Source organism: Panulirus ornatus, chromosome 11 (genome assembly GCF_036320965.1).
Source record: "Panulirus ornatus isolate Po-2019 chromosome 11, ASM3632096v1, whole genome shotgun sequence".
NCBI classification, from domain to species: domain Eukaryota; kingdom Metazoa; phylum Arthropoda; class Malacostraca; order Decapoda; family Palinuridae; genus Panulirus; species Panulirus ornatus.
In genome coordinates this window covers 46584328-46599269 of record NC_092234.1, presented here as the reverse complement: position 1 = coordinate 46599269, position 14942 = coordinate 46584328, and the positions used below count along the sequence as shown (strand labels likewise).

Below are 14942 nucleotides of genomic sequence, written 5' to 3'. Positions count from 1 at the left end.
CACAAATGAAGACATTGTTTCAGCAAAAGAACAAAAAAAAAAAAAAATACTACAGACTTAGTGTGTTTAGAGTCTGATTAATTTGCTAAACCAGGAAGGGGAATTAAATGAAAAAATATGGAATACCGTGTAATTACAACTTTCCCTGCAAATGCAACCCAGACATAACACAAAGTACTATTTGTAATTAAATTTGATTTATTAGCTTTTTGCCTTTGTTCTTTTTTTTAATCTTTATGGCATGTAATATATCTTCCCAATCACTAGGTTTTTTCCCTTTAAGATGTGGATAAAGAAGCCAAAATTTGATTCTAGTTTTTGTCTTTCTTATTAACTGTTCCTGCTCTATGTTTTGGTGCAGAGGCAACACACCATTTAAATTCTTTGCTTTTTTCAGTCTAGTTAAAATTAGCTTTTTCAACATATTCCAATCAACTTTCTTTAAAAGACATGATACTCTATCACAATCTTTTTTGAACCACCTCTTCTTCTCTAATCTTAAGAAGCTATGCAAAGCTTCCACTGAATCCACCTTCTTTACAGTTTTATTGACCCTTTGGTAATGTTTTAAGAACTCTGGAGTTATCACAGACTTGGCACTTACATCTGTATTACACTGATGATTCACTCTGGTGTTTTTCTTCTTGCCATTATGTAAAGTGTCTGCTTTCTCTACCTCCTTTCTTTTTGCCTTTTTCGGATTCTTTATCAAATCACTTGAAGGTTTAGTTCTTTTAAAGTTTTCACTCACTTTCTCCTTTCTTGTCTTCAGGCTACCTTTCCATTTGTTACTGCCATTATTCACATCAATGACATGACCAGAAAATTTCCCTTTAACATTTACACTTACCCCAATGTCTTCCTCAAAAGACACTCCAAGGGCAGCAGGCCTCGAATCAACTTGGTGCTCTTCAGTTGAGGATGTTTTACTCCAATATGAGGAAATTCCAGGTGCTGCAGGCCTAGAATCAAGCTGGTGCTCTTCAGTTGAGGATGTTTTACTCCAACATGAGGAAATCCCAGGTGCTGCAGCCCCTTCCAAGCTTCTATTATATCCTGACGGCCCACCAGACTGGCAGGGTACAGTATCCTCATCCTCCATTAACATATTTAATATCTTTGAAAACTGCAAGTCTCTGCGGACATCTCTGAAGGAAAGAAAAAAAAAATAAGTTTTGTCAAGTCCTCCGTATTCTCTAATTACAGTCCCTGCAATGCACTGCATCTCCTATCAGGAAAAAGCACAATTACATATTCCACTGAATACTTCAATATAATGATACAGAAAAACAGTCCTTCTCTATATTAAATGGAAAGAAATGAATGACACACACCAACAAATAAATTATTCCTAGAATGGAAAATTTCTCAATTCTGCAAAAGCAATTTTTCATAACATTAATACAACACATGAATAGTGGCAAAGTAAATATTAAATAAGTATAGGTGATGAATAGTAACATGTATGTTGGATATGTGGATGAGAGAGCTTGGGAACTGAGTCAGTTGTTGTTCGCTGATGATACAGCGCTGGTGGCTGATTCATGTGAGAAACTGCAGAAGCTGGTGCCTGAGTTTCGTAAAGTGTGTGAAAGAAGAAAGTTAAGAGTAAATGTGAATAAGAGCAAGGTTATTAGGTACAGTAGGGTTGAGGGTCAAGTCAATTGGGAGGTAAGTTTGAATGGAGAAAAACTGGAGGAAGTAAAGTGTTTTAGATATCTGGGAGTGGATCTGGCAGCGGATGGAACCATGGAAGCGGAAGTGGATCATTGGGTGGGGGAGGGGGCGAAAATCCTGGGAGCCTTGAAGAATGTGTGGAAGTCGAGAACATTATCTCGGAAAGCTAAAATGGGTATGTTTGAAGGAATAGTGGTTCCAACAATGTTGTATGGTTGCGAGGCGTGGGCTATGGATAGAGTTGTGCGCAGGAGGGTGGATGTGCTGGAAATGAGATGTTTGAGGACAATGTGTGGTGTGAGGTGGTTTGATCGAGTAAGTAATGTAAGGGTAAGAGAGATGTGTGGAAATAAAAAGAGTGTGGTTGAGAGAGCAGAAGAGGGTGTTTTGAAATGGTTTGGGCACATGGAGAGAATGAGTGAAGAAAGAGGGAGACCAAATTGGAGGTGAAAAGATGGAGTGAAAAAGATTTTGAGTGATCAGGGCCTCAACATGCAAGAGGGTGAAAGGTGGGCAAGGAATAGAGTGAATTGGATCGATGTGGTATACCGGGGTTGACGTGCTGTCAGTGGATTGAATCAGGGCATGTGAAGCGTCTGGGGTAAACCATGGAAAGCTGTGTGGGGCCTGGATGTGGAAAGGGAGCTGTGGTTTCAGGCATTATTGCATGACAGCTAGAGACTGAGTGTGAACGAATGAGGCCTTTTTGTTGTCTTTTCCTAGCGCTACCCCGCACACATGAGGGGGGAGGGGGATGGTATTCCATGTGTGGCGAGGTGGCGATGGGAATGAATAAAGGCAGACAGTGTGAATTGTGCATGGGTATATATTTATGTGTCTGTGTGTGTATATATATGTGTACATTGAGATGTATAGGTATGTATATTTGCGTGTGTGGACGTGTGTGTATATACATGTGTATGGGGGTGGGTTGGGCCATTTCTTTCGTCTGTTTCCTTGCGCTACCTCGCAAACGCGGGAGACAGCAACAAAGCAAAATAAATAAATAAATAATGTTGGATACGTTATGTTGCCCTTCTTCAGATACAATTAACAAGCCACCGTTCCAGAGCTAGATGAAAGGAACCTCCATGAACAGTTAAAAAAAATATGCTTTCTTGCATGAACCATGGACTTTATCTACAATGGTGCCAAATTTTTGTGTCCCTACTTTTAATGGTATTTTTTTCCATTCGGCTACATACCTCAAGTTGTAAATTAATAACGAGCAATGTATAAATTTTATGAAAGTTATGAATCACTATAATAGCTGTATCAATAATATTTTTTTTCTATCACATATGATGATTAGCTAGTGTGTGGCATGGGGACGTTTGAGAAAGTGTAGTGAGGGGTGATATGAGGGCTAAGTCACATGTGAAAGGGAAAAGCAAAATGCCTGGGAGCTACCAGCAGGGAAGGAGTGCACCTATGCAACATCATCTAAGAGTGAGGCATGAGGTAAAGAGGAAGATGAAGAGGCTGAAAAGGGGGCAAATAACGGGGTGAAAGTGTATCAACAAACTTCAGAGAGAACAAGGAAATATTTTTGGAATTTGAACAAATGGGGAAAAGGTAAAGAGATGGACTGAGTATTCTGAAAGACAAATGTTGAGAGAGCAGAAGAGGGTGTTTTGAAATGGTTTGGTCACATGGAGAGAATGAGTGAGGAAAGATTGACAAAGAGGATATATGTGTCAGAGGTGGAGGGAACGAGGAGAAGTGGGACACCAAATTAGAGGTGGAAGGATGGAGTGAAAAAGATTTTGAGTGATTGGGGCCTGAACATGCAGGAAGGTGAAAGGCGTGCAAGGAATAGAGTGAAGTGGAACGATGTGGTATACCGGGGTAAACCGTGGAAAGTTTTGTAGGGCTTGCATGTGGAAAGGAAGCTGTGGTTTTGGTGCAATATACATGACAGCTAGAGACTGAGTGTGAACGAATGGGGCCTATGTTGTCTTTTCCTAGTGCTACCTCGTGCACATGCGGGGGAAGGGGGTGGCGAAAGGAATGAATTAGGGCAGATAGTATGAATTATGTACATGTGTATATATGTATATGTCTGTGTGTGTGTATATATATGTATACAATGAGTTGTATAGGTATGTATACGCGCATGCGTGTATACATGTGTATATGAGTGGTTTGGGCCATTCTTTCGTCTGTTTCCTTGCGCTACCCTGCTAACGCGGGAGACAGCGACAAAGTATAATAAAAATAATAAATATAAATGTTACTAATGATAAGGTGACACATGTGAGATGTTGGGGACATGGAGGTATATGGAGTGAAAGAAAGTCATGATGGTGGTGAAAACTTTGCATGATGGCTAAGTAATTAGAGTGGGTGGAGTTGCAAATGTCTCCATGTTGTTAGCTGTTGAGTCTGAATTTTCAATGCATGTGAGGCTCAAGGTGAGATGCCTGAAGACTGGCAGAATGCCTGTATAGTCCCATTATATATAAGGGCAAAAGGGACAAAAGTGAATGTTCTCATTACAGTAGTACAGATAGTTAAGTATGGTAAGCTGTGTGGGGAAATGGTGAGTGAGAGGGAGGAAGATACACAGATTATCAGACGGGGTAAGAGCAGTGTAGCTTTTACAGTGGTAGAGGATGTGTGGACCTAGTGTATGCTTTCAAGAATTTGTGTGAGAAATACCGAGAGAAAAAGGTATTTGTATGTGGCATCTATGAATCTGACAACAGCATATGATGGGGTTGACAAAATGTCTTGTGGTAGGTCATATAAATTCATGGTGAGGGAGTAGAACTACTAGAAGCAGTGAAGAGTTTTTATACGAGTAAGACATGTGCAATTAGGAAGGGAAGAGGATGACTTGTTCAAAGTGAAGGTGGGTCTGCAAAATGGGTGTGTAATGTCATTACATATTTTCAAGGTTTCTATATGATGTGTCAAGGATAGTAAACACAAGGGTCTTGGGCTACACCGTGTGGAGGTGTGGGTAGACTGTGAGGTAAGGCAACTGTTGTTTGCAGTTGAAAAAACCCTGGTGACAAGCTCAAGTGAGTAATTGCAGAAGCTGGTGTCAGAGTTTGGGAGAGTGTGAAAAAAAGTAAAAGTTATGAGGTTTAGCAGGGGTCTGACACAAGTCAGTCTGAGCATATTTCAATGGAGAGAACCGAGAGGAAGAGTGATGTTTTAGATACCTGTGGGTAGACTTTGCCATGGATAGAAAACTAAGGGAGATGAAGTGAATCACGGGGGGGGGGGGCCTCAGGGTACTACGTGCATATGAGGAGTGTGTAGAAAGATAGGCCACTGTCTGTGAGGGCAAAGATGGGTATGTCTGCTGGTACAGTAGTCCCAGCAATGCTAAATGAGTGCAAATTGTGATCCCTAAACAGAAAACAACAAAGATGATGAATGTGTTAGAAGTAAAATGCTTGAGGATGGTGGTGGTGCAAGGAAGGTTGGCCACATAAGGAAAGACAGTGTATGAAACCGTGTATGACTGAGAAAGTTGAATGGTGTGTGCTGAAGTGGTTTGGACATAAAGAAAGGATGAATGAAGGGAGACCGACTATGTGCATAGAGGTGTCAGAAGAGGTGGGAACAAGAGAGGTGAGACTGAAATGAAGATGGAATGATGCTTTTAGTCACTGGAACCTGAACATCCAGGAGAGAGAAAGGCAGGCAAGGGACAAAGCAAACTAGTGCTGCATAGTATACTGAAACATGATACATGAAATGGTCAATGAAAACAACAGTAATGCATCTGGAGCTTGGCTCTGGATATGAGGCTCTGGTTACAGTGTAGTATATCTGACAGATAAGAGTGGATGTGGGCAAATGAGGTTTGTCTGTTCCTGGCACTACCTCGCTATGTGTAAAATGGTGAACTAGCAAGAAAAAACAAACAAACAAAAAAAACTACTTACTTGAAACTCTTAACCCTCAATGATTTAGAGTACTGCTGGAGGTAGTCTGAAAGTGATTGAGGAAGGGACTCTTGCAAAACCAATTCTGGTACGTTGGCACCTTTAAGCTTTGATATCCATGGAAAAATGTCATCATACAGTTTGGACAACAGCCCACATAAATCAAGTGCAAGTGCTCTGCAATTAAACAAATAAATTTTTTTGTCAACAATCATCCACGCTAAATGCATAATCAATCTTCAGTGAGTTGAAAATTTGGGGGAATATTAAATCATATTAAAATCATAATCTCTTCCTACATGACTTCCCTTAGCCTTTACCCTATACACATACACCACAGTGTGAAAGTCCTCTCATTGGTAGGAAACCTTAAAATTACAGGTTAGACCCTAACACTAAACAAATAATAATAAATATGCAGCACTGCACAACAAAGTTAAGAACACTGGCTAGATCAGAGCAGAAGGGCTACACCCCTATGGAGTTCCACCATCACTATCTTAACCTCTGACAGAAATGAATCCCACTAGCACCCTTGTTACCCTAAATAATTAACCAATCTCACTCGACAACACGCCAACCATACTGTACTGTGACAAGCATGAGATCCATAGGCATTAAGCCAAAGGAGATAAACGTACTAAACACCCCTTAGTATTTCTACAAAACAATTCATACAGTCTCCCTTCAACTATACCTTATCTGCCTGTTCACCCATCCTTTCATCAAAAGCAAACATAACAAAACTACAACCCAATGCAAACCAGAGCAGAGAGCTATCACTGGTTGCTACATAATCACAAGCACTTAACCATGGCAGAATGAAATAAAAATACTTCTAATAAAACCCTAACTCAAAGTTCTCAGCATGGAGCTCTATGCAACAGCATTAATCCCCTCCTACCAAGCCATTTCATAATCACCAAACAGCCCCTATTGAGAAGTATAAAGCACATCCCTACCTCACACCTCAGAGACCTATTACTCGGATCTTCCCACCCTCAACAAACACCACATTTACTTAATATATTCATAGCATAACTGCCTGAGAAACAACCCACCCACACCCAACCCAATCAGGAATTTATTCCATCACATATACACCCTCCTGAAACCACACTCCTTAAACATGTTCAAATCTCACTTTCTCATCCATGCTTTAAATGCTATCCATTTCTTCAACACTGCAATTATTAATTCAGCATAACACAGGAACTTTCATGAAAATTGCAAGTCCCAAAATGAAAATAATGAACACATACTCCTTAAGTCTGCATTCTCTGTGCCAAGACAAACACATGACATCATCACACTTCTTGACTTATGGACCTGGTTGATGGGCATGACCAGCTTCATGGGCACTGCAAGAGTCCATCAGTCTTGAGGCAGGAGTGAGTGAGTTCATTCATAATCAAAAGTGACAAATAAAATCATACCATACTACTAGTTTGGTAAAGTGTGTGAAAGAAGAAAGTTAAGAGTAAATGTGAATAAGAGCAAGGTTATAAGGTACAGTAGGGTTGAGGGTCAAGTCAATTGGGAGGTAAGTTTGAATGGAGAAAAACTGGAGGAAGTAAAGTGTTTTAGATATCTGGGAGTGGATCTGGCAGCGGATGGAACCATGGAAGCGGAAGTGGATCATAGGGTGGGGGAGGGGGCGAAAATCCTGGGAGCCTTGAAGAATGTGTGGAAGTCGAGAACATTATCTCGGAAAGCAAAAATGGGTATGTTTGAAGGAATAGTGGTTCCAACAATGTTGTATGGTTGCGAGGCGTGGGCTATGGATAGAGTTGTGCGCAGGAGGGTGGATGTGCTGGAAATGAGATGTTTGAGGACAATGTCTCCATAAGTCTCCATAAATGTTGAACTCCAGTGCCACTTTATAACTTTTGGTGACTTACCCTTAACAGGCCAGTGGCAGGGGGAACTCTAGTCCAGTGTTTTCAGAGGCTCCTACCTAATGTTCCTACTAATTACTTTTACCTCATGTGTTTACCTAATACTCCTGCCTTATGTTACAACCTACTATTTCCACCTATTGCTCTCAACAAATGCCCCTACCTATTACCTAATGTTTCTACCAAAAGCTCCTGTCTAAACATTCCTGCCTACTACTTTTATTGCTCTTCCCATTTTGCCAAAAGACTGGGCTAGCACACAGCGCTCACTGCAAGGAAATCTAAAGTTGTGAAGAATGAGCTGTGTGAGTTACGTGTTATCAGCTGTCATTTGTGACAAAGTTTGTATATTTGTGGACAGAATACTAGCAATCCATATGTGGGTGAGGTAGAAAGAAAAGACAGCTACCTGGGTCGAGTGCAACTTGACAACCAATGAAGTGCAGGCTCACTATACAACCATCACTAACCCTCCTAATACCGGTGTGTGTGTGTGTGTGTGTGTGTGTGTGTGTGTGTGTGTTAACGGTAACATAACTCCCTGGTCGGTGGCTGCCTACTAACTTCTACCAACAAACAGACTAAGCCTGGAGAGAAAAATAAGATATTTACAGTGAAAATTCAATTTTACTTGTTTTAGAAAGGAAACCACTTATGAAGTTTTCCTACATTATGCCAATGTCCCTAGAATATTAATATATTGAGTTATATCCATAGTTACCCAGAGATATTTTACTTCTTATGATTTGAATCCACAATATCAAATTCCACAGGTACATTACTCTGAATATAATTTTCATGTTCTGATGAAGACTTTACCTGAAAATGAGGATAAACACATATCTGTCTATACCTTTATGAAGGTACCAACTCAACAACTCTTACAACACGACAGAATTTTTCTCATACTTACATGCCTTCCCCACTTTTGTGAGGTAACATCAGCATCATGTGAGTGAGCTTTTAAGGAAGAATGTATACTTGGCTTTGTCTTCAGATCCTACCATCTGAAAGTGATATTCAAGGAGCAAAAAGTCTCCATCTCCCTGCTCCAACCCTTTTTAGTCACCTTGTAGACATGCAGAAGGTACTGGATATGGGTAGTATGCTTTCCTACTTATCCCTAGGGAAAATAACTAAAAATCCCACTCAAGTGAAACATACATGGAGTTTTCCAAACGCAAGCATATGCAAAATTTCCAGAAACTATATATCTTATTCTCACCTTAATCGAGCCACATTAGAAAGGAATGCCATTGCAGCACAGAAGAAATGACCAGATGAGATTTTGAACATGAGATAACCAGCTGACTCTCTGCAGTATCGATCTAGACTAAGGAGAAGATGGAAGCCTCCTAACACCCTGATCAGCAAATATTGAAACATTTGCTTGGATGGCATCCTGATGGTCCTGTTGAAATAAAGTATAGGTTGGAAGAAACAAAAAAATTTGCATACTGACCAGAAAACAGGAAAAAGTGTAGTGATACTGTGTGTGTGTGTGTGTGTCTATGTGAGGAAAATGCAAGAGTGAAGGACAACTAAGCAGTAAGTGTTCATTTGGTGTCTTCACTGTGGTGACTGGGATATGATTCAAAACAATTTTACCACTGCTTGTGGCACAAGTATCCCATATCATTTTGCTTTGACATCATTATATATGGTATCATGAGTGAAAATTTCTCCAATATCTTTAAATATTTCATTATTAAGGAAAATGGATATTCAAAATACTAAACCATATATATAAATTTCTTTCTTTCATACTATTCGCCATTTCCCACGTCAGCGAGGTAGCGTTAAGAACAGAGGACTGGGCCTCTGAGGAAACATCCTCATCCAGCCCCCTTCTCTGTTCCTTCCTTTGGAAAAAAAGAGAGAGAGAGAGAGAGAGAGAGAGAGAGAGAGAGAGAGAGAGAGAGAGAGAGAGAGAGAGAGAGAGAGTGGGAGAGAGAGAGAGAGAGAGAGAGAGAGAGAGAGAGAGAGAGAGAGAGAGAGAGAGAGAGAGAGAGAGAGAGAGAGAGAGAGAGAGAGAGAGAGAGAGAGAGAGAGAGAGAGAGAGAGAGAGAGAGAGAGAGAGAGAGAGAGAGAGAGAGAGAGAGAGAGAGAGAGAGAGAGAGAGAGAGAGAGAGAGAGAGAGAGAGAGAGAGAGAGAGAGAGAGAGAGAGAGAGAGAGAGAGAGAGAGAGAGAGAGAGAGAGAGAGAGAGAGAGAGAGAGAGAGAGAGAGAGAGAGAGAGAGAGAGAGAGAGAGAGGGGAGGATTTCCAGCTCCCCGCTCCCTTCCCTTTTAGTCGCCTTCTACAACACGCAGGGAATACGTGGGAAGTATTCTTTCTCCCCTATCCCCAGGGAATATATATATAAATATCTTCTTAAAATGTTGCTAGTCTGAGGCCTTAGTGTCATTATTAAAATCTGTACTTTAATTCTTAAATGTCCACATTCTGAAATGTTGCTCTATGAACCATCATTCTACGGGTGACCCCCTGTAAATGGTATTATCAATTCCAAAGGTAGAGACCCATATGACAATCCTGCATGGTTAACAATACAGTTGGAATGTCTTATTCAACTCCTTTCCTCCAAACAATGGGAATTAAAAATCTCTGAACTATATATGGGTCAAATGAGGTGGAAAAAATCTCAGCCAGATACAGTCACTCAAGCTAGTTAGCTTGCTACAACAGTTACAGAGACACTAGTTGCTAGGTCTACTGCTATCCTACTAACCTCACCTGTGTGGTAGAGGAACAGCAGGCATCAGACGACTAAGAGTAACCAAAATCTTGCTCAAATTAAGCTCCATCCATCGCTCTGAACTTTTCTTCACCTGGATTTAAATTATTTAGATTAAATGATATATATATATATATATATATATATATATATATATATATATATATATATATATACACACACCTAACTACAGTCAAGACAATCTAATTGCAACAAATATAGGCAATTACTGTACAAAAATGCTTACATTTTACAGCAACTAACCTTCCACATCACATGTACTTATAATACTTATAATCATCTGAGTCTTGCCTTTCAAATCTGATTTTCAAAGGAAATAATAGCACGTATCACATTTTTTTCATACTTGATCAATTTTTCCTGTGTTAGCAAGGTAGCATCAGGAAATAGACGAAGGAAGACATCTACTCAAATACACACATATATATATATACATACACACACATACACATACATAAACTTTGTGCATATGTGTATATACTGATATGTACATGTATGTATATGTGCGTGTATGGACGTTTATGTACATATGAGTGGATGGGCCATTCTTCATCTGTTTCCTGGTGCTACTTTGCTGATGCGGGAAACGGCGAACAAGTATAAATAAATAAATACATAAATAGGTAAATAAAGTGCGTAAGACAAGAGAACAAATGGGAACATCGCTGAAGGGGGCTAATGGTGAGGTAATAACAAGTAGAGGTGATGTGAGAAGGAGTATGTATTTTGAAGGTCTGTTAAATGTGTTAGATGATAGAGTGGCAGATATGGGGTGCTTTGGTTGAAGTGGTGTGTGAAGTGAGAGGGTCAGGGAGAATGGTTTGGTAAACAGAGAAGAGGTAGTGAAAGCTTTGTGGAAGATGAAAGCCAGCAAGGCAGCAGGTTTGGATGGTATTGCAGTGGAATTTATCAAAAAAGAGAGTGTTGTTGACTGGTTGGTGAGGATATTCAATGTATGTATGGCTCATGGTGAAGCACCTGAGGATTGGCGGAATGCATGCATAGTGCCATTGTACAAATGCAAAGGGAATAAAGGTGAGTGTTCAAATTACAGAGGTATAAGTTTGTTGAGTATTCCTGGAAAATTATGTGGGAGGGTATTGATTGAGAGGGTGAAGGCATGTACAGAGCATCAGACTGGGGAAGAGCAGGGTGGTTTCAGAATTGGTAGAGGATGTGTGGATTCAGGAGTTTGCTTTGAAGGATGTATGTGAGAAATAGAAAAACAAATGGATTTGTATGAGGCATTTATGGATCTGGAGAAGGCATATGATAGAGTTGAAAGAGATGCTCTGCAAAAGGTTTTAAGAGTATATGGTATGGTAGGCAAGTTGCTAGAAGCAGTGAAAAGTTTTTATAGAGGGTGTAAGGCATGTGTACGGGTAGGAAGAGAGGAAAGTGACTGGTTCCCACTGAATGTCGATTTGCGGCAGGGGTGCATGATGTCTCCATGGTTGTTTAATATGTTTATGGATGGGGTGTTAGGGAGGTGAATGGTAGAGTTTTGGAGAGAGAGGCAAGTATGCAGTCTGCTGTGGATGAGATGGCTTGGGAAGTGAGTCAGTTGTTATTCGTTGATGGTACAGCACTGGTGGCTGATTCGTGTGAGAAACTGCAGAAGCTGGTGACTGAGTTTGGTAAAGTATGTGAAAGAAGAAAGCTGAGAAGCTTTCTTCTTTCACACACTTTACAAAACTCAGTCACCAGCTTCTGCAGTTTCTCACCTGAATCAGCCACCAGCACTGTATCATGCAAGGGTCGAAGAGAGGGGCGAGTATGCAGTCTGTAAAGGTTGAGGGGGCCTGGGAAGTCAGTCACTTGTTGATTGCTAATGACACAACACTGATGGTAGATTCAAGTGAGAAACTGTAGTTATGGAGAGTGTGAGAAAAGAGGAGGTTAAGAGTAAATATGAATAAAAGCAAGGGTATTAGGTTTAGCATAGTGGAGGGACAGGTTGGTTGAGTAATGTAGTTTGAATGGATAAAATGGATAAAGTTTGGAAGGAGTGCAGTATTTTAGATATATGGGAGTGACTATGGCAGCAAATGGAACCATGGAAGCAGAAGTCATATGGTGGGTTAGGGGGAGAATGTTCTTCAAGGATTGATAAACATGTGAAAAGAGATGTTGATATCAGGAGGGGGCAAAAATGAATATGTTTGAAGGTATAGTAGTCCCACCAACAAAATAATATGAGGGATGGATTACAGGTGATGATGTACTGAAGAGAGTGGAAGTATCAAAAATGCAAAATGCCTTAAGGAGATTACTGAGAGTAAGGTGGTTTGATAGACTGAGTAATAAAGGGTAAGACAGAGGAGTGATAATAAAGTGTGGTTGAGAGATCTGAAGTAGGTGTACTGACATGGTTTGGACATATGGAGAGAATGAGTGAGGAGAGGTTGATAGAGTATATGTCAGATGTGGAGGGTAAAAGGACACAAAACTGCAGATGGAAGGATGAAGTGAAAATATTTTGTGTTAAGGGCCTGAACATGCAGGAAGGTTAAAAGTGTGCATGGGATGCAGTAAACTGGAATGATGTGGTATACAGGGGGTGATGATGTTGTCAGTGGACTGGACCATGACATGTGAAGTGGATGGGGGAAATCAGGAAAAGGTCTGTGTGGCCTGGTGGTTACTGGGGACTCTGGTTTTGGTGTACTGCTCATTAAAGATAGAGAATGAATGTGAGTGAATGTGGCCTTTCCTTGCCTGTTTCTGGTACTACCTCACTGATCCAGGAAACTACTAACTAGTAAGAAAGAAATAAAGAAAAAACTCATCCTTTATATTTTAAGCCCTGTCAAATGATTCCTCATATAAACACCTAATAAATCTAAAATTACAATGAAATAAAACTGGTCTACCACCAACATAAACAAACCATTATATAAATATTATTACTGATTTTTCCTAAAGGTATTAACAAGAGGTACCAAAATTTATACACAAACATATATAAAATGTGTAGCAAACCTTTTTTAAAGCTTTATAAAATTTCTCAGTACGATGTCGACCATTTTGAAAAAGAGATGCAGTGAGAATGGCAGCTTCACGTTTGAAACAGCCAGAAACTTCCTTATCAAACAACAATGCATGACCACGTAGGACTCCTTCCAATAGAGCTTGTACACACACATCTACAAACAAAAAATTTTGGAACTGTAAGAAAATGATTTTATGCAGGTATGTGAATGAATACATACATGAACATGAACATATACATGATGTACTAGTCTGCATGCACTTTATAAAACTTTTAGGCCTATGTTCAAATTCAGTACACAACTTCCTATATACCAACCCAGATGTGAATCCTCCTCAAGGTTGGTTAATACATAGGTGAAGTTATTATTATATAAACCCCAGAACCCCTCCTCCAAGGCTTCCTTCAGCCTCAATGGTGTGCTACAATCAGTAGCTAGGAAAGGATGAACTTTAGAGTGAGAAACTCTTCATCAAGATTGTACTCTAATGTTACATCATGTACTTTAGCAAAACACATCAGAATGGGAATATCCTGCCTAATTATACAAATATGTATTCATGCATTTCATGGATTCCCCGTGCTTGTGGTATTGCCATGAATGAAGATACCTTCACTCATGGCATAACTACAAGCAGGGTGAGTCCATGAAATGCAAAAATATATGCATGAATGTAATATTTTATGTTCTATATACTTACTGCTATCATATAAGTACCTTCAAAAGAAGGACTGATCTATCTGTCAAAATGAATTATATATTAATCAAATACGGCGATAGCAGAACATCAGAGAAACTGTGAAGAATTAAGAGAACTTAGAAAATATGAAAACCCCACCTAACTTTCCAATCACGCAAGATTCATCTTAATGTTCAATACTGTAGTCAAAATGTACTGGTCATTCAAGAGAATGCACTGCCAACATGGTGGCACATGTAAACAAATAAGACTGATACAAGTGTGATTACCTGGCACAAGAAAAATGTAATACCGGTACATTTTTACTGAATAAAATCTAATGCTCCAAAATGGACAATTTATAATCTAAACACTCCACAATTCCTGCAGAACACAATCAGTCAATATGAAGGTAATAAAATGAGGAGCTCCAGTAATGAATTACTCAAGGTTGGTATATTTCTACTATAAACTAGTTGCACATAACTGGGTTCCACTTGATGGAGGTTACATCATGAATGAAAAGTCACCTTCAGCAAGTGTATATCACTGTCCGATGACAAAAGGGGAAAATGTCTTACCGAGGAACTTCTCAATATGAAGAAGTCTATAATTTCTCTGCTACCCAAGGCAGTGCAGTCTTGGGGATAAAGGAGCCCCTTCAGAGTAATGGGCTTTATAATAACAACGATAATAAGTATTTTTTCATACAAATTCGCCATTTCCCGCATTAGCAAGGTACCATTGAGAACAGAGGATTAAGCCTTAGAGGGAACATCCTCACTTGGCCCCTTTCTGTTTTTTTCTTTTGGAAATAATAATAATAATAATAACAATAATAATGATAATGATTTTAAATGTTTCAATTATTTTCAATCAACCCACTTTCCTCCGATCTTCATCCTCACTACTATCACTTTTTTGTTTGTTTGCCGTCAGTGAATGTGTCATGGTCAGGAATACTAAATGCTACTTGAAGGAGATCCATTTTGTAATCATAGATTAGAATATAATGCTCTATATCATGTTCTTCCAT

General features: G+C 39.6%; 1 protein-coding gene across 3 annotated transcripts in view; it reads right to left on the bottom strand.

The window, feature by feature from the left end:
- Positions 1-116: 116 nt before the first annotated feature.
- Positions 117-14942, bottom strand: part of LOC139751466 (uncharacterized) — a 690594-nt gene continuing 675768 nt past the window's right edge. For all 3 annotated transcript variants that reach the window (XM_071666897.1, XM_071666896.1, XM_071666895.1), the window contains 5 exons: positions 13217-13380; positions 10213-10307; positions 8703-8888; positions 5580-5756; positions 117-1148 (listed from right to left, as the gene is read on the bottom strand). In XM_071666897.1, coding sequence (XP_071522998.1) covers positions 188-1148; positions 5580-5756; positions 8703-8888; positions 10213-10307; positions 13217-13380 — 1583 coding nt within the window. In that variant the 3' untranslated portion in view covers positions 117-187. The remainder of the gene's footprint in view (positions 1149-5579; positions 5757-8702; positions 8889-10212; positions 10308-13216; positions 13381-14942) is intronic.